This window comes from Montipora foliosa, chromosome 12 (assembly GCF_036669935.1).
Source record: "Montipora foliosa isolate CH-2021 chromosome 12, ASM3666993v2, whole genome shotgun sequence".
Lineage (NCBI taxonomy): Eukaryota > Metazoa > Cnidaria > Anthozoa > Scleractinia > Acroporidae > Montipora > Montipora foliosa.
This window is the reverse complement of record NC_090880.1, coordinates 38,238,649-38,261,274: the sequence shown is the minus strand read 5'-3', so window position 1 is coordinate 38,261,274 and position 22,626 is coordinate 38,238,649. Positions and strand designations below refer to the sequence as shown.

General features: G+C 38.7%; 1 protein-coding gene across 5 annotated transcripts in view; it reads left to right on the top strand.

Annotated features, from left to right (window-relative positions):
* The window catches only part of LOC137979249 (uncharacterized), a 99,102-nt gene that overhangs the window by 63,499 nt on the left and 12,977 nt on the right, over positions 1-22,626 (top strand). For all 5 annotated transcript variants that reach the window (XM_068826459.1, XM_068826460.1, XM_068826458.1 and 2 more), the window contains 15 exons: positions 434-657; positions 1,345-1,644; positions 7,164-7,466; positions 8,238-8,397; positions 9,942-10,132; positions 10,822-11,136; positions 14,641-14,931; positions 15,723-15,912; positions 16,417-16,625; positions 17,702-17,968; positions 18,391-18,432; positions 19,127-19,260; positions 19,787-20,128; positions 21,018-21,118; positions 21,834-21,935. In XM_068826459.1, coding sequence (XP_068682560.1) covers positions 434-657; positions 1,345-1,644; positions 7,164-7,466; positions 8,238-8,397; positions 9,942-10,132; positions 10,822-11,136; positions 14,641-14,931; positions 15,723-15,912; positions 16,417-16,625; positions 17,702-17,968; positions 18,391-18,432; positions 19,127-19,260; positions 19,787-20,128; positions 21,018-21,118; positions 21,834-21,935 — 3,171 coding nt within the window. The remainder of the gene's footprint in view (positions 1-433; positions 658-1,344; positions 1,645-7,163; positions 7,467-8,237; positions 8,398-9,941; positions 10,133-10,821; positions 11,137-14,640; positions 14,932-15,722; positions 15,913-16,416; positions 16,626-17,701; positions 17,969-18,390; positions 18,433-19,126; positions 19,261-19,786; positions 20,129-21,017; positions 21,119-21,833; positions 21,936-22,626) is intronic.

Sequence of the window (22,626 nt, the reverse complement as noted above, 5' to 3'; positions counted from 1 at the left end):
CTCAGTATAGGTTTGATACCTCTTAACCAACAGTTAGCGCTAACCAGCTGGCTTCGAGCAACCGGCCCTAGTCCTCTAAAGGGAACACTAATAAGGTGTGTGACCCCAACGCCATAGTATAACCCAAGTAAACTACCCCTTCTCTTCAGAGAAGTCCCATATTTGATTTAATTTGATTTGATTTCAGCGTTATCTCCCAAACCACGATTGCCCAGTTGTTCGAAAGGTAGATAGCGCTATCCACTGGAAAACAAAATTGGTTTTGCTAGTGTTTATCCGCTGGATAGGGATTTATACTGTGGATAGCGTTATTCACCTCTTCAATTACCAGGGCTAGAGCTTTTATTTTCCGCTATCAACTACGTAAGCTTGGGAGTCTTAATAGTATGTTGAAATGTTAATTTTGTTTGCTATTTCTTAATTTCTGAAATAGTGGTGGAGCGATGATTTATGTCACCGGAGAACGCGAGAACGATAGAAGAAAATCAACGTATATTTGTGGAAAAGAAACCAACTCTTCTTTTCTTATAATGGCTAAGAATGCAGATATAGAAGCGTGGGGCTTCAAGTATCACTGGTACAGCGAAGAGTTTCGGGAAAATAATGGCACTAAATTTCTGGCGAATTTCAAGGCCTCGTCAGCAGAATCCATGTTTGGTAATCCACTTCGACTGTTCTTTTTTGTGCACATGTAATAACTTCTGGGCCGTCAGTAATTGCGAATAAACTGAGTCATGCACATGAGCAGAAAATTTGTCTATTTTAGAGAATGAAAATTAAAATCCTTTGTCACATTGAATGTACGTGGCAGCTTCTGAAGATTTTTAATTTTATTACCTGAATTACCACTGGAACCGGCCACTCATTTTTGAAAGTTTCAATGCAATATTCCACTAACAAGAGAAGTTAGACACAGCACCGAATCAAGTTAGGGAAGTGTTTTGAAAGACTTCTTACTTAAAATTGGCCCTGAGTTTTATGATCTGTTTTTATTTTAAAAGGCATTCTTGTCTTGAGATCAAAATAATATTAAAAAATGTAAAACCACCATCCATTTTTAAATGACATGACAGTCTTCTGGCGTATGAAAATGCCCGCGTGTGATGGAAGGTCGAGGAGCTATTAGGGTCAGCACCTCGTTGTTGCAAGTTGACTGGTGCATCTCTGTTTTTTTATTTTTTTTTAGCAAATTTTAAGGTTTTGTTTATTGTTTAAACTTTTTTATTCCTTGAATTACGTCATATGAGTTTCACAGGTTCTTACATTAAGTCCAGAATTACTGTTTTACTGTTACTGTTCACTGGTCTTACAAGGTATGTTTTACAATGATTCTATTGCCTACAGGTCAAACCCTACATTCCTGGATAGGCGTTCATTTCAATGTTACTAATGTCTCAGCCTTGATGACATGGTCCGAGCCTCCGAGTAGTTTCCTCAACGGCTCCACTGTTGCGAAGTACCTTTTAATCGAGGGAAAGCATCCCACCAAGATATTCCATTTTATACCATTACCACATTCAGGAAGGCAAACGCTTCTTGAGGGACTGGAGGCCCTCACAAATTACACCGGTAGAATAATTGCCATATTGATCGACGGAAGACGTGGAAGCACTGATTGGTTAAGATTTCAAACTAAAGAAGGAAGTAAGTTTGGGAAGTTCTTTTACCTGATATAACTTTGTAAGAAAGTCCGTTAAAATTTCTTACCTTTAAGGCCCACTTTCAACCAACAGGCTTTTCGACTGTTTGTTTTTGTTATGGAAATTCGCATTGCTTATCGTAGCGATCTGATTGGATGAGTTTCATCTTTGGCTGGATTTTTCATGTATGAAAATTGTTCCACGGCACGCAATGCCTGTGGGTTGAAGGTAACCCTTTAAGTACTGTATCATAATGCACGCCATATCACTATTCAAATTTGTAGCGTCTGTAAAACGTCATCATGCATTACTGACCCTGTTGAAAAAAGGAGTGCCTTACGATATATTGCGTGCTTAATATAAATATATTCCGTCACCATTATATCAGCCATGCTCTATTTCGCTTCTTTTACATAGTTCAGAAAAAAAAGAATAATGGAGTATAGATTGATTTTTCCCGGTATAACAGAGTATTTACCCTGTTTACGCCCCTCACTAAATAAGACCAATCCTCGGGGAATTTTAAATTATATTGTCAAGCATACCCTTTCTTTGGATGAAGTTTTAAAAACATAGACACTGATTATGGGAGTAAAAATACTCCATCGGGATTTATATGAAAGAAGGTCGCCAGTTTTTTTTTTTTTTTTTTTTTTTTTTTTAATCCATTTTTTTTTTTTTTTTTTGTTATTTTGTTGTTTTTTTTGTTGGAGTAAAAATTGTAAAATTTCAAGTTTCAAGTTCAAGTTTATTTCTTTCTTAAAAATATCAAGTAACAGTGAGAGCGACCCACAGAAAGCATAGCTTATTGAGGCAGGTCGTTCGATAGATTCAACTATGTAAGATCCATATATAGATTCATTATGTAGCATAAAAGAAAAAAAGACAAAAAAAGGGAAAAGGCCCAAATTGTTTATAAATAAAGTTAAATAAATACGAAATATCGTGATGTAAAAGTTACATTAAATTACAAAATATAAGGACGGTATAACTAGTATTTCTTTAGTTTCGATATTGTTTTATCAATTTCAATGTAATCATCTTCAATTATTAATATGTCGAAAAATATATTTCTCATCTAATATTTGAAACTATTATTTAACAATTTTCTTATTATTTGTGTAGTATCTCATTCCAAACTCTTGAAAAAGCGTTTTTTGGAAAGTCATTTCTAGAGTGTTTTGTATAAAAATTTTGAGATGTTGATGAACGAGTGGAATATCTGTGTATACTTGATGTTCTACAAAAGAGATCTTATATATACTAAAGCAGTGGATATCGTTGAACGCGCGCGCTGATTGGCTACTCAAATTTGCGCCCGAAAATGTTGTAATCTTTGAAAGAATGAATGGGTTAAAATCGTCTTTTTGTGCTATATTATCTATATATTATCTTTAGTATATACTAAAACAACTATTCACCTTAGGGTCGGTGGCTGGTGGTGGATATTTACTTACCGAGCCGCGAAGGCTCGGTAATATCCACCAGTAGCCACCTCCACTTCGGTGAATAGTCTGCTTAACATACCTACCTACAGCATCCATATGATTTCTCCAATAAAGATTTCATCAATAATAACACGTAAGTACTTGATACATTTTTCATGTTCAAGAGTTACATTTTTCCTTTAAATCATTGTCAAATATACGAATTTTGGGGAAATTAGTTTTAATTTGTTTTTGATAGGGTCTAAAAGTTACACAGTTGGATTTCTTAGTATTTTACATTAACTTATTGGAGGTTAACCAATCATTTACATTAGACAGTTCATTGTTTACGTCATTTCTAATGCTTTTATCAGAAATATAATGTTAGCGTCATCGGCAAAGAGAAAAAAAATTAACTTCCTGGAAGAACTTGGATAAAACGCGCGTTCTGATTGGCCAATTGGTCATTTACCATTTGCCCATGGGTGCACGCTCGCTGACGACAGCTGACGTGCGATCTAACTTTCCGAGATCGTGGAAAGAAGAAAATGCCGTCACTAGAGCATCAGTCCTAATTTTCCAAGACATATTTTCCTTTTCTTAGAATAGAGGTGAACCTCTACAGAGCTCAAAATAGAAAGATATAGCCCTAAAGATTAATCAGCAGTGGAAAAGAAGGATTGAAGGTCTTAAAGCGACGAAAGAGCGTTTCGTGTTTGTACTGATTTGATTTCCAAAACACAATCTGAACTCTGCTCAAGTATTGAAGACGAATCGCGGAATTGAAATGGATTTTATGAGACCAGGGAAGATACTACAGGAAGTTAAATGGGGTTTTGAAAAGTCGATTTTTTTTTGAGATTTAGTTCATCGGCCATTGCTGCGTGTTGAGTAGAATGACCCTGGCGAAAGCCATACTTTGAAGAATATAAAGAATAGAATAAAATGTAGATTGATAAAGCTAATCATTCGATTATAAATTAGTTTTTCAAAGATTTTGTGAAAATTTGAGAATAAGGATACAGGCCTATTATTTGAGGCATTAGTCTTATCACCACTTTTAAATATCGCAGTTTTAGCTATTTTGAGTTTAGAGGGGTAAGCTCCTAAAGAAATAGGGGAGATATTACTTAAACTTTTTAAAAGCTGCGCAGGACATGAGTAAAGACCGTCCGATTTATTGTTGGAGGGAGACAATTTTCAACTTTAACCTCATCTGGTCAGACGGGCTGAAAAAAGAAGAACGAAGAATTAGGTGATTTAGATCTAGATAAATAGTCCATATAATTACTTGAAGGAGATAATTTCATTGCTAATTTATTACCAATAGTTGCAAAATGTTCATTTAAAAGTATTAGATATTCGTAGCGGATTGTGCGTGACCCGGTTGCAATCACTTGGGTCTTTTAGAGCCGATAAAGTGTTAAGTATCTTTTTACGGTTAGCTAATGATTGGTTTATTACTTTCCAGGTTTTATTGTTTGTGCGCAAATTTTACTGCGCAGGTAACACGACTGTAATATGTCACACAATACTTCAAGCATTAGTTAAGATCTTATGGCGACAAAAACGCGGGGGAAAAATTCCAGGTCGGCTAAAGAATGGCATAGTTATTTTCAATTTAACACGAAATGTTTAAGAGAAAGGACCGGGAGGCTGGAAAAGGTTGCTAATCGAGTAGTGGATGAAAGTTTTGAAAACTCGAGGAAGGTTAGTTTTAGTCAGCGACGTTGCGTAAATGTAATGGGGTTGGTTTTTTAAATGTTTTTACTACGCTACGAACTAATTAGCTCAAAGTGAATGCATGGTTTTAAAGTTCTTTTCCTTTACTTTCATGAAAACAGAGCAGAATTATCTTCTCTTCCTTATCCTCTTGAATAGTGCAGACCTACGAGGAAACCGGCAGAGATTATATTTCACAAAAACCACACTCCAGAAGATAGGCATGACGGCAATGGAAAGATATGATACAAAACACTAACCAAATAAACATAACGCCTGCTTGAAACTTTGTTCCTATGCTCGAGAATTTTTTTTTTTTTTACAAAAACCTTTCATCCATCGATCCTGTCTTGGGCTCCAGTCCTTCCCCGACTGGTCACGCAAAATCGTGACAAACCAAATTTTCCAAGAGCTTCCCAACATCACATCGATTTTACTCGTTTAGGTCATCGTTGACCCCTATTTTTAAGACACGAATCACTTGCTCTTCTTACAATCTACAAAATATGATGAAATGAAAAAAAAAACAACACAATGAAAGAAGTTATCTTTCTTTTAATTTTTCTTTCCTTGTGTCCTGAATTCCGGAAGTGGTTACAACGGGTAGCGCTTGCGAAAACGCTCGTTGAGGATTAACTCTACTGTTTACGACATCCCAAGCGGCATGCAATTATCTAAAAAACTCACTCCTATATTTCTGTGCACAGAAACCTTCACTCTAACATATTATTTTTGATTTTCGACGAAAGAGTAGATGAGTCTACATCTCGTTACGAAGACCCATTTATATCGAGGCATGACTCTACGGAACGCTAACTCTGCTTGAAGTCGCACTAGTTTGCTGAAGAATGCGCAATAAAGCTAAACACATTTATTGGATGAATTTGGCCACACATGTGGCGTGTTTAATTTGATCCAGAACACTTAATTGTGGTCTATAGGATTTCCATTGTTCAGCAAAGGTGGGGCGAAAAAGACGCGCCCACAAATGTACGCAATTAATCCGATGTCTGGTGACAGGGGATGGGGGGAGCGGGAAAATGTTTTCTTGCGAGATACCGACGGTACGAGGGCCAAGGGAAGAAGGGCGAATTGCTCGAGAGAAATATCTTTTATCCTCTAGGGAACGCCTCCTCTATCTCCAGGGGTGATACTTGATACAAACCAGGCTTACGGACCAATGCTTGACCGTCATGGCTCGTCATAAATAACATGCGTGCACAGAATGTTTGGTTCTATCGAAATTAGGGCATTTTTCCCTTGCCCTTTTTCTCCGAAACAAAGTCAGTGATCCCCCAATTTTTTTTTTTTTTTTTTTTTTTATCATTTTTGGAATAAACAATTTATGACCTAACTTCAGGCGAGAAATGAAACAAATTTCAATGTGGGAAGATTTTAGCGAGAATGTCCTTAAGTTCGCTTGGAAATATTTACAATAATATCCTTGTTTCTAATAGGTATGTTTTAGTCTATTTCTGTAATAGGTATATTTAATAGAATCTCCCACTGTATACAATTTATTTTTACCTTAATAGAAGTTCTAAGTCCCCCAGCAATCCAAGGTTTGGCAAGTAATTCTTAAAGTGCACCTAAACACAGTTTTTTTTTGTTCCTGATATAAATCTCCCCATCCAAAGCAAACATATGTCACCATTACTACTCAGAATTTCGCTTTTTCTGTGCCGTACAAGCCACGTAAACTTTGGACCCACGACCGTAACGTGAGAGCCATGGGTCTATTCTCTATTTTACGTCACAAACTGCTTTGCATTCTTGTTTTCAAAAAAATTCTGCATTGCAAAGCCGTTTGTGGCGTAAAATAGAGAATAGACCCAATGCCTCTCACATCACGACCGTGGGTGCAAATTACTGCTAGTTTTGATAACTTTGCGCGACTTGCGCGGCAGGTAAATACTTTAGGTTTAGGTGCACTTTAATGGTTCGTTTAGAGAGGTTTTTAACTGGGGCATGTTTATTAACAATATTATTAAAACGATTTTGTTGATATTATATGGACCTATTACATGGACCCAATCAATTGATGAAAGACCATTGCTGAAACTTTCCGCAGAGAACTTTGAAAAATCATGTTTGCGATTTTTTTTGTTTGTGGGGGTCTTGCCCTTTACCGATGTTATAATGCAAAATTGCGAGAAATGGTCAGAAATATCAGTATTAGTTCTTTCGCTCTGTAAGACATGCTTCGGGTTCCAACAATTTTAGCTTTTCTCTTATATCACAAAGGATTTGTGATACTCGGGAACTAAAAAAGGTTACACGTGATTGACGGTACCGGCTGAATGTTGAATTTCGAATCTTCAGCAGTGAACTCTGAATTTTACTCATTTTAGTTTACTCTTTTTCCATGGTTCAGTACCCTCAAGGAACCCTTACATTTATGATGCCGAGTCAATCGACTACAGCACTATTTGGATCAGATGGCAGGAGTTACAGAAAACGGAGATAGGTGGAATTCTTCGTGGATACAGGATACATATTACTCGTGCTTACCATTACGGTGGTTACCAACCATTTTATAAATCAATAACTGTTGGTCCTAATGTAACAGAATACAACATCACTGATCTACCATCTGAGACAGAATTCTTAGTGTGGGTCGCAGCATTCACCGCCGTCGGCGAAGGGATCCAAAGACGTGAACGCTGGATAAGAACAAGTAAGCACCCAAGGATTTTCTGTGACATTATCAAGTAAATTACTACATCCTTACAGAGTACTACTCACCGCAACACGCGATAAAGTGGTGACAGCAACAACAACAAAAACAGTTTTTATTGAGAATGTTTTGACGAAATCTGAATGCTCAAAAAAGAGAACAAGGAAAGTGGTTTACAATTACCGTTGATATGTGGCAAGAAGGCTTCAAAAATTTGTTCGGAGTTTCCTCATGTCAATTCTACATACACAATGACAACGGATTTTATAATCACATCGTGACGAAATTTATAAGGTAGCTTCAAATGATATTCAAACATTTATTTATCTAACCCACTAAATAGTTATGGAGAATTTAGTGATTTTACAATATTACAAGATACATATCTATAAGTTAGCGTTGTCAATCAGCTACATGGGGTAGCTAGTGGACATTTCTGAGCTGAAGATAAACAAGTGGTAAAGGTGGACGCTCTCCATTGCCATTTTTAATTAATCAAAGCTATATATAGCCTGCGCCACAGACGAAACCAAACCTCTGGTTAGGTCCGTCTGCGAACCAGTGCCGAAATCTTTGTTCTAGACCCCAACGGAATAAATGAACAAGCGGAAGTGCGTTTCAAATTTCCCTTTACCCTGATTGGCTATTACTATTGTTGTCGAACAATTGTTTTTCTTAACAGACCAATCATGGCGCGTACTCAAATCCTGGTACGCTGCCAGTGTTAGTTTACGTGTGCGACGCAGACTAAGCTATATACTTATATTTCAGAATGCGGTTCAACGTTAAGCAATAGTTCTGGTTCCCTTCAAAGTCGTGGATACCCTGAAAGAATGGAATATAGTGACTGTATCTGGCATATTCCCGCAATGGAAAGGACTGTCTTTATCTGGGTTCAGCATTACGATATTCCGTATTCCCGTGAGTGCCGGTAGGTATCGTAAAGACATGGGCACCAGTTATAATAGATGTCGCAAACTGCGCTATCATAACTAAGTAAAGCAAGATTTCTCCGTGTGGGTGTGGTCCTGAGAAGCACTGTTTTGGTAACATTGCCTGACGTTTCAAAAACCTGAGCGGAAGTCATCCAGAGTCAAGTGATTTGTATAACGCCAGTAGAAGGTATAAAAACTCTGGTCGTTGATCTCATTGGTTAGCGAAGTCGTGATGTTATTGGTCTACTGTCAGTTACGGGTTGATGTCATTGGCTGTTCTAAAATTCAATTTGTCTATATTCTTGCGAAATGTATATTTATTGTGAGGGATTGATTCCAAAGTTTTTGCATTTCAAAGTATTTCGGAAAGTGAAAATTCCCCGCAAATATAAGCCACTCAAGTATTGTGATCATGAGTGACTAGCTTAACGTTTATTGAGGGATGGATTCTCGAAATTCTAAGATTCATCTTCGCGCAAACGTTGCAAAAAGTAGCAAATCGACAGAAACTATTGTAGCAACATATCACGCGCAAAATATCGCGATACATACTAATACGAAATCAAGTACACATGTTCGTTTTTATTTGTATATGTACTCTCAGCCTATTAAAAACCACTTTGGATGAATCCAGACATTTAAATTTTATGAAATGCGTGAGCCAGTATCAACGCAGTCTTACAGTATTTATAAAATTATTTTTACATTTTATTATTGTACAATCGATGGTTCATAACTGATTTCTCATTTCTACACGGAGTATTCACAGTTCAAAGTTCTTTAAATTTAATGCTTAAGTATGGGCCTCCATCGAGTTGGCCTTTAGTTGTAAAGTGGTCAAGACATTTCGCCTCAAAACGAAAAGAATTCAAAAGTCAGGTTTAATCGCTAGTCGTTAAAGGAGTTCATGCACCGTAACAAAAAACATTTTGTAGCTGAATTTCAATGTTAAGGTTAAAGAGCTCCTAAGACTGGAAAACGTGTCTTGTCAGGTGTGGCTAGAGAGGCTAAGTTAACAGATTACGAGATCTCAGGTACTGATCATGATCCCAAACGCAGTTCTCCAATGCGATCTGTTGAAAATTACTTCTCAATCGGTTTCCCCTTTTGCTGGTTATCAGACCTGGAATGGACTTCAACATTCGCCCCTACGGGGTCCCTCATGGACGAGTTAATTCGTCTGGCTTTAGACAGAGTAAAAAATCTATCAGTTGAGTTCTGAGGAGGCCTTTTGACATTAGAAAATGACTCTTCATACTCGATGTCGTACCCAATTTAAATCTCTCGGAGTTAAGATTCTTTGTGTATTGAATTTGCATGACAATGATGCATTTAAATGATGTAAAATTCTGACTAGTGAACACTGAATGCTATAAGATTATGGCTAAAAACAATATGGCGTTCCCGGCACATATCTTTCAAAGCCGGGTTGCTAAGCCCGCATAAATTAATAAAGGCGCAAAACCAATAAACTATGTGCATACATTACAAATGATATAGAAATACTTGGAACAAAACGTTTTATTCGCAACTCTTTCAGTGATGCTTACGTTGCTATCGGAGATGACAGTGGTATTCCGCCAGACCGACTTTGCGGAGTAAGCGGGGAAGCTTTTGCTCTTGCCCAAGCACAAAAGGTTCCACTGATTTACTACAGTGGTCGCTACTTTCAGGGATCGGGAAAGGGCTTTGAGCTGTTTTACTACGTGCTGGATGAATCTTTTTCGGAAGGTAAATATGAAAGTTTTAGACTATCGTCAAGAAAATGTCGGATCACACCACAATCTCTGGGGAGGAGAGCTGGCGTAGTGGTGAGAGCACTCGTCTCCTACCAATGTGGCCCGGGTTCGATTCCCAGACACGGGATCATATATGGGTTGGTTCTCTCCTCTGCTCCGCGAGGTTTTTCTCGGGGTACTCCGGTTTTCGCCCCTCCTCAAAAATCAACATTTGATTGATTTGCGTTAATTTGTTGATATAGTTTACAGTGTTCCCAATTAGTGCCCAGCACTAGAAGATTGCACAGTCACTTGAATAAAATTCCTTTCCTTTCCTTTATCATACTTGTAAAGTTCCTTTCTGATTAGACTTTGATGAAATGGTCCGAAGAGAGGGTGACATAACATTGGAAAATAACTAAAATAATGGCATGCCTACTTTGCAAAGTGTATCAAGCGGAAGGGAAGGGAATATGCCACCATGTTCTCATTCAAATGGTCTCTATAAACAGGACATAAAATTTCTCTTGAATCTATGGATTAATTCTTGGCCATCCCTGGTTCCCCAACGTTTGAGATTCCCTTGCAAATTTAAGAGAAGAAGCCCCAAAGTCTTTGAAAAGGTTTTTTTTTTGTGCCTGTCTTAACATTGCTAATGACCATGCGCCAAAACCTATCGCCCACCATATTTTTCAATTTCAGCTACAGTTGTGGCAGACTGGACCAATGTGAACATTTCTGACGTAAAAAGGAGAAGCATAAATGTAGCATGGACTCATTACTCACCTGATCAACCCTACCAACTTGTAATCTATGCAGTGGTCTGTACGCCGACCAGTGGAAAAGCTGGTTCTACTGTCTTTAATGTCGACAAGTATAGTGATAGAGAAGATGTAGGACGGTTGCACACTGGCACAAATTACACTGTAGAGATTGTTGCCTTAGTTAACAACAATCAAACAGGAGAGGTCAGCCTGAGGAAAAGTCAGAAAGTCTATGTGACAACGGTTGAAGGAAGTAAGAACCACTTGATTGTAATTAGAACCGACGAGAAACAACATTTTAATATCTCACCCACCCCCACTCCACCCCAGTCCCACACCTCCCCTTTTCTGAGAATATTGGGGATAGACTGCAAACCCCATTGCCAAAAAAAAAATGAACATCTAACGAAACCTCATGAGCTCTAGATGACTCACCACATGGTGTTTTGTTCTAGTGTAATGACGCATACACGTTTGTTGGTCGAGTTTTTTTTCTCTAAATGCATGCGCGTGCTCATAACAAAAACTGCTTCTCGTCCAATCGACCAGTTTCATTTTATTTCGAGCTACACGCAATTGATTTTAAGCCTGTTTAAGTAGTGACGAGGAAAAAGTCGAAAACACTTATTTTAATTGGTTTTCACTTGTCAATCAAATATACGGTAAAATCGTTCCGTATTGTAATTGTAAGAAAATTCTAGAACCCACTTGGCTATTAGCGGCCCTAGCAATTGGGCCGTACGGATCATCAAGAGAGCTAGTTGCATGGAGTAGGTTCTCTGCCCTTTTTCAGCTCTGTCGGTAAGATTCAAGATGGCGTGCGAATCGTCGTGCTTGTGCTTAGCTTAACTCACGCCAGTTCCCACTTGTGAGATGAGTATTTGGAAAGGAAAATTTGCTTTTCTTGCGCTTGTGCTTATTCTTGTGTTTATACTTATTTTACGCCCGTTCCCACACGATTTTTCTTAGGTTAATGCTGTAGGGAAGATATCGTTGACGTCACCTGTCATTAATTAATGTGTCAACCAGAGTCTCATTGGCTGTCAAAACAGGGTCTTTTGTTTCTGTGGTTGGAACATTTGAATAACAAAAGCAATGTTCGTAAATATTGGTTTCCAATAAGGGATAGACGAGAAGGACATTGCACATCTCGTGACAGTTACACTATGTACATAGATTACATGGTCAGCAACGAAATATACCCTTGCGCCGTATTCAAGTATTTCGTTATAGCGCTGATCAAGAGTGTTTAATTCAAAGCACCCAGTAGGAATAAAACGCAAACAGTGGTTACAAACATTTGCTTGAAATGCAGAACTTTTATAAACTTAACGTTTCGTATGTTACAACATACATCATCAGAAGTGATCATTATTCAGTTACAGATAAATTTAAATTCAAAAATACAACTGTACGGACTGGGAACTAACGAAATTTTTTATTGACATAAAACGACAAGAATATCCTAATAATAGAGATAAAGTTTCTCACTGCCATCGTTTTCATTTAAGGCTGGCTTAAGATCACGGATCAACAGAGACTCTTTAATTTTGCAATGCATGTCTGATCGACCAGTTGCTAATATTTCAAAATGATCCCACTTAATTCTATGGTTGGTTAAGAAAACATGATCAGCAATTGCAGATTCGTGACAATTTGTAGTTAGAGCTTTAAAATGTTCTTTTTTTCTGTCACGTAATCGGCGTTTCGTTTTCCCTATGTAGAAATCATTGCAATCCCAGCAGTTTGCTCCGTACTCTACTTTTGACCTACTTTTGACTACTTTTGATCTACAAGTCTTAAAGTCTAACACCCATTTTAGACCGGTTAGCTTTCAATTTTGGTTATGGGTATCTACTACTACTATTAGGGAGCTTAAGCAAGGACCACGAAGACGGCTACGAGAATGCCACAAAACAATAGGTTTCATTAGCAAAAACAATAGTTCTGCACGCTCTGCACGTGCGTTTTACATTTTGAGACATTTCGTTGCCATTCTCGTCTTGACAACGACGTGAAATGATCAAATTTGAGGTCATGTGGAGGACGAGAGCACCTGACGACGAATTTTCAATTTTCAATCTAAATATCCACACCGTTCTCACTAATTTTATTGTTGGAAAGTGGACTCATATTCTCCATGCCGAGGGACTTGGAGTAATCGCAAAATTATTACTGTAACGGGATATAATATAGTAGTCATCGTCGTCGTCCGTGCTTAAGGTCCGTACTACTACTACTACTACTACTACTACTACTACTACTACTACTACTACTACTACTACTACTACTACTACTATTACTACTACTACTACTACTACTACTACTAATAATAATACTACTAATAATAATTTATAATGATGATAATAATAAATTATAATGACGATAATAATAAATTAGTAAAGTTTTGAAAAGCGTTCATTAAAATAATTCTCGAGCATGTGCATTTTCAACTTTTTCTAAATGAATGATGTTAAATCTAAATTGTTCGAAATGCTGACGGCTCTATGAAGGAAACGTCGCTGACATGACGTTGTTTTACTTGGAGGAATGGCAGGGGATTCTGTTTCTATTTCTAGTTTTATAGTAGTGAATAGACTTGCGCTTTCGGAGAGACTCACACAAGTGTGTGGGGGGCCAGACAGTTCATGCACCTAAACGTCATTACAGTGTCTCTGTAGTGAAGTTAGCCATTTGATCTTGCGTAACGCAGGTGTTCTATGCTCGAATTTCTTGATTTTCGTGATGATTCTGCACGCAAAGTTCCGAGTAGCTTGAAGCTTCTTGATGTTTGTGGCAGTTGCATTTGACCAAACTGTAGAGCAATAGAGCAATTTACGTAGGACTAGAGCGGAAATGATCATGCGTATTGTGTTACCATAGTTTATTTGACAAAGTTTGGCCGTGCACGATAAAGTAAATTGATGGATGTGTTGGTCATTTGTCAGGTTGTTGTCTAGAATTATTCCTAGATCCTTGGGGAGCTGGAGACAGGTGTGATCTCAGAGATCACGATTTCGTTACGGAGCCTACGCAGAAGCTGTTGTGTCCCAACCATAAGGATTGCTCATTTCAGGGTTGATTAGTAGTTGATTTTTACAGCACCAAGCAGCCATTCTTCTTAAATCTTCTTCAAGAACGCGTCTTTGCAGATTCGGCATCTTTGATTGGAAAAGAAATGAAAATCTTAGAGTCATCTATGTATGACTCGAGATTGCATACTTGTGGTGCGAGTGGAAGATCACTGATGTAGATACAAAACAAAAGTGGTGACAGTATGGCACCCTGTGGAAAGCCATGGGTAATAGGGAGGGGTGTAGTTGTAGATGTGCCACTACACCTCTTGCTGTTCTCTTAGTGTCTTTTGAAAATGGAGATTTATCTTTAAAGGGAAATTTTTAGCTCTATACACTAGGAAAGAGAAAAATCTCTGCCGGGAGTGGATGGGAATAGGCTCATGCAGAAGCATATATCATTAAACCCTAGATATTTGTACACATTGACCGGTTATGAAGCACAAAGAAAACGACAAACTGCTTGGATTCACACTTATCAAAGTGTTTTAACGTGGTGGCGGCGGAGAGTACTGTCGTCATCCAGCGCTCGGCAACCAACGTCCCCTTTCAGTTTACTATTTTGAAATTACTCGCTCAATTGCTCCTCAGTTGTTTTCATCTTACTACAGTTTTCATCATAATAAAGATCTAGTGCTTGTCTTTTTTATTCACATACTTACCTCTCGTGTCCTTTTTTTCAGTTCCACTGGAGCCTCCTGAATCGATAGTCCTAGAAGTATATCTAAACAACACCTTGAAAATCTACGTCAAGTGGCGGGCCATTCCGAGTCACAGAGTCGAGGGCAAGTTACTCGGATACAAAGTGTATTATCGCGTCGATGGCGATGACGAATTTTCCTCATTAACAGTCGGGCCGAACGTCCATGAAACAACCATCGATATTGCGAACGTCCCTGCACCCTATGAAATTAGAGTAGCGGGGTTTACAAAAGGTGGAATAGGACCAATGAGTTGGCCTCGAGAAAGACTAGGTAAAACATTAAAAAAGGAAATAAGAAAATAAAATAAATACATCTCGTGTTTAGTGAATTCTGAGATGAACATTTAGTCTTAAAGTGTGTTAAATTGACTTTGGGATAGTAATATTATTTTCTTAATTAATGGAGCTCATTAATTCCCCATCTTTAGATGTCATTGAAGATCCGTTACGGTGACTGCTTACCATGCGACGGGACACCTTTTCCTGCATGGTTAAATTCACAGCATGCTTTACTTACAATCCTCCGTTTATCAGCTTACAACCTTGTTCCTTTTCGAGTCTTTATCTTGAATTGATGTTTGACTGCATACAACTATAGATTTTTAAGGTGTAATGCGCTTCTGAGAAGGATGGGGAACTACTTGACTGGACGACGGGCGAAAGAGCAATTGAAAAATCAGTACTTGGAGGCAGGATTGAAAACTACGACCACCGTAACACTGATCGATTTTACGGAGGTCGTAGGTTTGAATCCTGCCTGAGACTCTGATTTTTCAGTTGTTCTTTCGCCCGTCGCCAAGCAACTAGTTTTCTCACCCTATATGTTTGACTGTTTCTGCTACTACTTCTGCTCACTGCTGCTGCGGCTGCAATGGTCACCGCGGCTGTTACCGCGGCTCACTGCTGCTGTTGCAACTCGATGTTACTGCTTTCGAATTTGCTACTACTGTTTTTTGCAACTGATGCTATTGATCGTGGTGCTTCTACTACTACTATTAATGCTACTTCAGAGCGTACTATAACTGCATTTTCAACATTGTGTTTTTCTTAAACACATCATAGGATGCCAGGCCACAGCTATCAGTCAAATGGGTGTTGTTACCAGTCCTGGTTTTCCAGGAAGTACTCCAGGTGGAATGAATTGTTTCAATGCATTTTACCCGACCTTCACACCTCCAGTTCAACGATTTCTATTGGTTCACGTCGTTGATTTACTCACCAATCGAAGGGTGGAAGGAGCACCAAACTGCACGTGAGTCGGAAATTTGTTGACGGGTTTACTTAGGAATGCGAGGTTCGAAAATTATTTTTCCTGGTCAGCATTGCTGTTCATACGTGGAAAATGCCCATTGGGAATTCAAAATTATTAATTTCTTTAATCCCTTGGTATCCTTCGGTGATCGGACGAACCAATAAAAGGCTTGCTGTAGCCTCCTTTTTTGTTGGGCTCATTTGCAATAGTTAGGTGTTACATGTCTTCATGAGATACGGAAACCCGCACTAAAAGTGAATTTCAAATTGTTTCCGGAAAAAAACTAGAAGTTGCACTATGAACAACAAAACTTCCAGTAAAGCTTTGCAGACGAGTTCTGTGATTGGAAAAAGAAACAATAGATGATACAAGGGAAACAATGAGCCTAGCCCTGATTAAAAAAAGAAGCTACAGGTAGCAGTCTGGAATAGCTGCGGGATTACCCCCAAAAAGATGTTTTACAACTCCTTCCTCACTTTACTGCTTTACCTTTGTTTCTTGCAGATACTGGCAAGATGATTATCTTGGATGGGCAACCATAAACCCGACAGTCATTTTAGCTGGTCCATTTTGTGGAAAGGTTCAGCCGTTTGCTTTTGTCTCCTGGGGAAACTTCGCTCGTCCCCTTTATATGGGTTTTTTTACTGGCATTGGTACCCACGAACGAGAATTTAATTCAACTTTCTTCGCTTTGCACGACTTTTCAAAGATTAGTGAGTACTGAACGATGTTGTTTTAGTTTACTTATGTTTTGAAAATGAATTTCTGGAAAGTTGATATCAAGTGAGGGAAATGCATGCAACCGACGCTGTAAGCGGGGGAAAACCAAAACTCGTTTTCGTGTCTCTTGTTTGGAGACCCTGAGCAATGGTGTGGGAAAATCATGTCAGTGCTTGCAACATAATCGAATCCTTTTTGGTTTGGCGTCTGATCGGCTGAAGAGCTGAGAATCGTAAGTCAAACGTAAGTCAGCTCTATCGACCAATCATTATTTGGCCGACCGAGCAATTTCTATCGATGAGTCTTGTCCAGTTTCCGCTGATTATTATAGCGCCAATCACCAAGAGTTCGGTGCTTTATTTAGTATACTAGAGCTGCTATATCATCACCATGCGTTGCAATACAATGCAAAATTATTTTATGCTTGCTGCAAGTCAAAATACAAAAGTTCTGCCTTTACAAATTGCATTACCCGGCGAGTATGTTCCTGAGAAGCAATGTTGTTAAGAACACATTGATCCATCCCAGCGTCACCATTTTGCATGAGCATCTTGCTCTGCTGTTTTGTGTTAACAGGAAAACTCAACTGTAATTCGGGGGTTAGACATTTCATTTTTCTGTTTCTTCGTACAGTAACCATTCCTCCAAATTTTTTTTGTATACTCAGGTCTGTAAATTAAAAACTAACATAGCCAGGAAATAATTAAGTAAAGTACGATCGTCCGGTCCGCTCAGGTTGTCGAAACGTCAGTCAATGTCATCTCAAACAGTCCCACACTCACCCGGACGATCGTACTTTACTTAATTATGATATGACTGCTGGGTTCAAACCATTTACAATTTTGCTCCCAGGAAAGGGAAGTAAAACTGGAATGGGCTGCTGGTATGCCCACTAAGGGTTGGATAGGGCATCACAATGACAAGCCTATCATCACAATAGCGTGAACCGTGACGACTTATGTGTGAATTTAACGAGAGTTTTCTTTGAAAAAACCGCTCTGTTGAAATGTCGTTTATGCAAGGCCGCTCACTTGGGATTATTTTCCTTAACTTTTCTTTCTCTTGCCAGATATTTCATTTATCTCTGTTTCCGGTCACGACGCTCAACTGAGTTGGTCAGCTTCCGTTGTTGAAGACCAAATTCAAGGATGTGTTGTTCTTTACAAAAAGACGCAAGTTCGCAAACCATTGTGGAGTTTTAAACGAACACTGCAACAGAACCAAACGTCACTGGTATCACTTCTGCCTTTGACAAACTATACTGCATGGGTATTGTGCTATACTTCAACTGGAAAGGTCTATGGAAGTAACACCATTCATTTTGTCACAACAGGAGGTACTGTCAGTAGAAATTAAACCTCTACAGGAGCTCGTTCCACGAAACAGGGCTGAAAAAGTCTGTACTCTTCCGCAATAGGCAAAACAGTTCCAATGCATTTCTTTTTAGCTCCAACGTAGCCATTGTTTGGCGCTTTGTCCTAATGGTTAGAGTCAGGAATAAGTGATGGAGAGTCCATATGGGAAGAGCTCAGTTGTTGTGGTAGTAGTATACATGGAAACGTTTGACTTCCAACTTCCACAGGAGGTATCAAAAGTGATAAAGCAAAGCATTAGCCCTCAAGGATAAATATGTTACTCATTTGACCTTAAGTGATATTTCATTAAGGTAGCGCTTAGAAGCGTCTATCATATCTTAATAATGATGATGATACTTTTGATGATAATACATATGCAAAACGTTTTTTTTTTTTCTCCTAGCACTCCCGACGACGTCACCGGAGGGCATTTCCCCCACTCCACGTTAGTAAATTTATGTATTGCTGATATTATTTGAATTGCAGCACCGAAACTGGGATCAATGGGAACGAAAATTGAGCCATCTTTAGCACAATTCGGAATTAATAGGCCGGTGCGTCGAGTGGTATTTCGTAAAATCTAACAATTTGACGAACTTATAGGCGAGTTCAATCAGGAGAAACTTATCAAACTTAAGTTTTCCGAGAAGATGGTCATTTTTGTTTGTTTGTTCATAAAACACTCAACAAAATTTCGTTGATCAGTTGTCGGGGAAAGCTTCAGTTTTCGTATATAAACTGTGTTCAATCATGAAACATTTTGATTTTAGTTAATGCATATGAAACTTTACGTTTCGGTTTGATAACATTTCACAAGATCTAGAAAGCCGCTGAAGAAAGGCTACTGATGTGGTATTTCATAATTGCTTTTTGAATAAGCTTTTTAACAAGAAGACAATAGTCAGAATACTTATAGTGTGATATCTTCGTTACTGAACAAATCCCAAAAAAAGGTAGAAAACGAGTCTCCCTAAACTATACAACCACTTTCAAATGCGTAGTCGATGACAAAACAGAAATCGAATGTACCTAACTAATCCTTAATTAGTACTTAGTGCTAGTAATGTCAGTAAATTGAAACACCAGACTTACATTCGCAGCTAAGTACCATGATTTCACTTTTTTTCGTTTGTTTACAGCTCCTGTTATTCGGATGTACCCTTACGGTGAATCAGCCGGGGATACCGAATTGTCTTTTACGAACAGATGTCCTAGAATTAATGTTCCTGGCGGTGGAATAAGGTTCTTTTCAACAAGGTTCAGGGAGCTTTATGTAAGTGTTATATTAGCCTCAATCTAGATATTTATACCAGAAATCACTAGGTTCTTAATTTTATTATTATACCAGTGAGACACAATTGATCACAGGAAAGCGTTAACCAGGTTGCCCGCGTTTGTGATTGATAATGGAGCCAAACAAAGCCAGACGTGGGTTGCAAGCAGTTTTATCGTATTACCCGTAAGGCCTCTCGTGCGCGTTTTCCTTGTGAAATTATTAGAAAAATTATTATTATGAGAAAATTCCCGAATGAGGCCGCACACAGTTTGCCCAGGGGACTGGAGAAAGCCGCTCGGTGCTGTTAGGAAAACTTGCACCATTTTGGAGGAACTCTGTCAGTAAGAGGCATGAAATAGTAAGACAAGAAGTTATAAAATTGGTAGAGTCACGGGAACGAGCATGTTTGCACCAGAGCTTCATGGTGTCAATGTGAAAAAGAGGAACATTTTTTAAATTCGTTTTAAGAATGTAAACTGCAGACGTTGTTAAAAGTTTTCCATTTTCTTTTCTTTCATGATAGATTTGTCCGTATGGAACCATCCAGTTTGAAATAGACAGGTTTAATCAGAGACCTTACAACTTCGGACAAAGATATTGGCTGCGTTTTAGTTCAATGATTGCACCCTATTGGACACGAACAGATCTTGGTCGATCATTCATTAATGGACCATCTAAAGTGTTCTATCACATCTACACAGGACCTAATGATGCCGAAATGTTGAAAAACGCAACTTCTGATGTGTTGCAGAGCGAATCCGGCTCCTCACTACCGGAGGGGAAAACGTTTAATGCGACCTGGGTGCTGGTCGTAACATGGGTGAAACTTCGTCATTTGCAATTGAATCCCATCGCGGAAAAATTGGTGAGCTGATTGCATTCGTTTTCCTCTTCCTGTAAAGGGTGGCACTTGTTTTTAGCCACAAGAGATCTACTCCATTTAAGCTTTAGGAAATTACATGACCAACCAAGTTATTCGAACAGACTTAACTATTAGAGAGTAACGTGAAGTGCTAGTTTTCTACCCATATAAACAATGTGAGCGTTAGCCCTACTAATGAAATGGTGAGCTTTAGTAAGGCTAACGCTCACATGGTTTATATGGGTAGAAAATGAGCACTCCACATTACCTAAGTTGAGTCTGTTGAAATATAAGTGCTACACGGCCAACGTTTGCAAAAACGTAACCCATCCTTGTACAGGTTATTGGGAACCGATTTAAATGTGTTCCTCTTATTACGAAAATGTATAACTTTATTTATTTATGTTCAAGAGTTCTATCTGAACCTTAATCAATTCTCAGACCGTTCCAACTTCTAAGGATATTGAAGTTTGCGGGTGATTTTGGCCAAGCCCTATTGGGCTAGACCGTGTACGTAAAATCAGCATGGTAACCTACGAAATACCCAAATATAGACGTCATGATCCCAGCAAAGGTGAAGGCACACCCGCCACAGCCCATAGGGAGGAACGAGTGACAGGGCCGCCCCACCAGAGGCCAAAGCAAAACCCCTGCCACACGAAAACAAGGATAATCCACAAAAGAATAAATAAGACTTTAACTATATGGCCCTTGCTCATGTATAGCCACCTTAGAAAAGAGGCATAAGAATGAAACTTACAAGATAAAGTAGATAAAACAGAAGAAACAAAAGTAATCCTGGCCTAGTGAACTGACCTGCAATATAGAAAAACTGCATGGCCGCATGCTCTCACATTTTTAACGCATTATTTTCTTTATTCTTTAATTTTAGACCAACACATTCCAGGCCGTCCTCATTACCGATAACATCTTTACTTTTGTAATGTTTAACTACCCTCATAACGGGATACAATTTTCAGTGCCAACAAGCGTGTAAGTCTTTTTAACTGTTCCTTTGTTTTTGGTTATTACCGGTAGAAACAGCTTAACATCGTAGACGTCGTAGTTAAGACTCCAGCCACGTTTATTTATCAAAAGCCCTACCTGTCTCTTAAGGGATCTTGGTTGTAAGATCTAGAAGAGCGGATTGTGTTGGGAAGCGGGGCTGGCGCATGCGCATGCAGTGGGTAGAGCGCTCGCCTCCTATTCATCATGTGTGGGTTGAGTTGTTTGGCTCTTTCCTCTGCCCCAAGAGGTTTTTTTTCTCCTGTACTCCGGTTTTCCCCTCTCATCAAAAACCAACATTTGATTTGATCTACTTTATATTTCGGCATGTGATTTGCTTTGATTCATAGTGCCCTCAATCAAAGGAGAACCTTCGCATTAGGGACTTCTTTGTTGAGTGTTGGAACATCTAGAAGTAGTCCAGAACTCTTAGTGCTCCAGCTTGGTTCTTGTGAAATGAGAAAGTCGTTTCTAAACGGTTAATTTTTCTATTTTACGCCAAGGGGCTCAATTTTGGGCTTCTTTTTCCCGAGAAAAGGTTAGCCCTGCAACCCTGATAGCCAAAGGCATTTTTGTCTGGATAGAAGGAAGGGTTGTCGCAGCATCTCGGAGGCTAGTCCAAGCCATCCGAATTTGCTTGAAAAGACTTCAACTGGCGTAATCACTAAACTGCGCTCTTACTCTCTCTTATTCTGATTTATAGGTCCTTGTACGAATATTTTTCAGCCTCTTCAGCTTTTATCAGTCTTCCTGTTATTGGATTCAACTCTGGAGGCTCAAAAAATCATTACCTTAATTTACCAAGGTAAAAATAAAGTCTGTCGGATTGCGCATTGACGACAATGAAAGTGAGATTTAAAAAAAATTCCCAAGTCTGTGATAAGGGTACTTTTCCTTTGAACAAAAAAGTGATATATTTTTGCTATCTTTCTCGAGCTATCTTCTCTTATCGAGCCGGTTAAATGGAACATTTTGTGGAATGGATAGTTCTTATTCTTCTTGCCTTCTCATAATTATAAGGTATGACAAATTGTAACGACTAAGGAAGGCAACAAGAGGGGATTTTGGGGCGATGTGTAGTGTCAGGGACTTGTTGGCACAGATACTGCATATCATTATAATAAGACAGGTACGGATTTATGAATGTTCACTTAGTTTAGAAGATAAAATATGTTTCTCTTTGAAGGTAGAAAATTGTATACCAGAAACAGCAAACACTATTTACTTAATATGGAAGTCATTCACCACAATTAAATTAAGGACTCTTTCTTTGCCAGAAACAGCAAACACTATTTACTTAATATGGAAGTCATTCTCCACAATTAAATCAAGGACTCTTTCTAGGTATTGTTTTGTTGTTGTTGTCAAGTCGCACGAGCCTGCATGTTGGTTTCAGTCCTCTTTTACCTTTTCATTGGAGGTACTGAATTCATGTCTGAAGCTTATTAATGATTCAAAAGCGTGCGCCTTGTTTCCAGTCCTTAAAACAATTATTA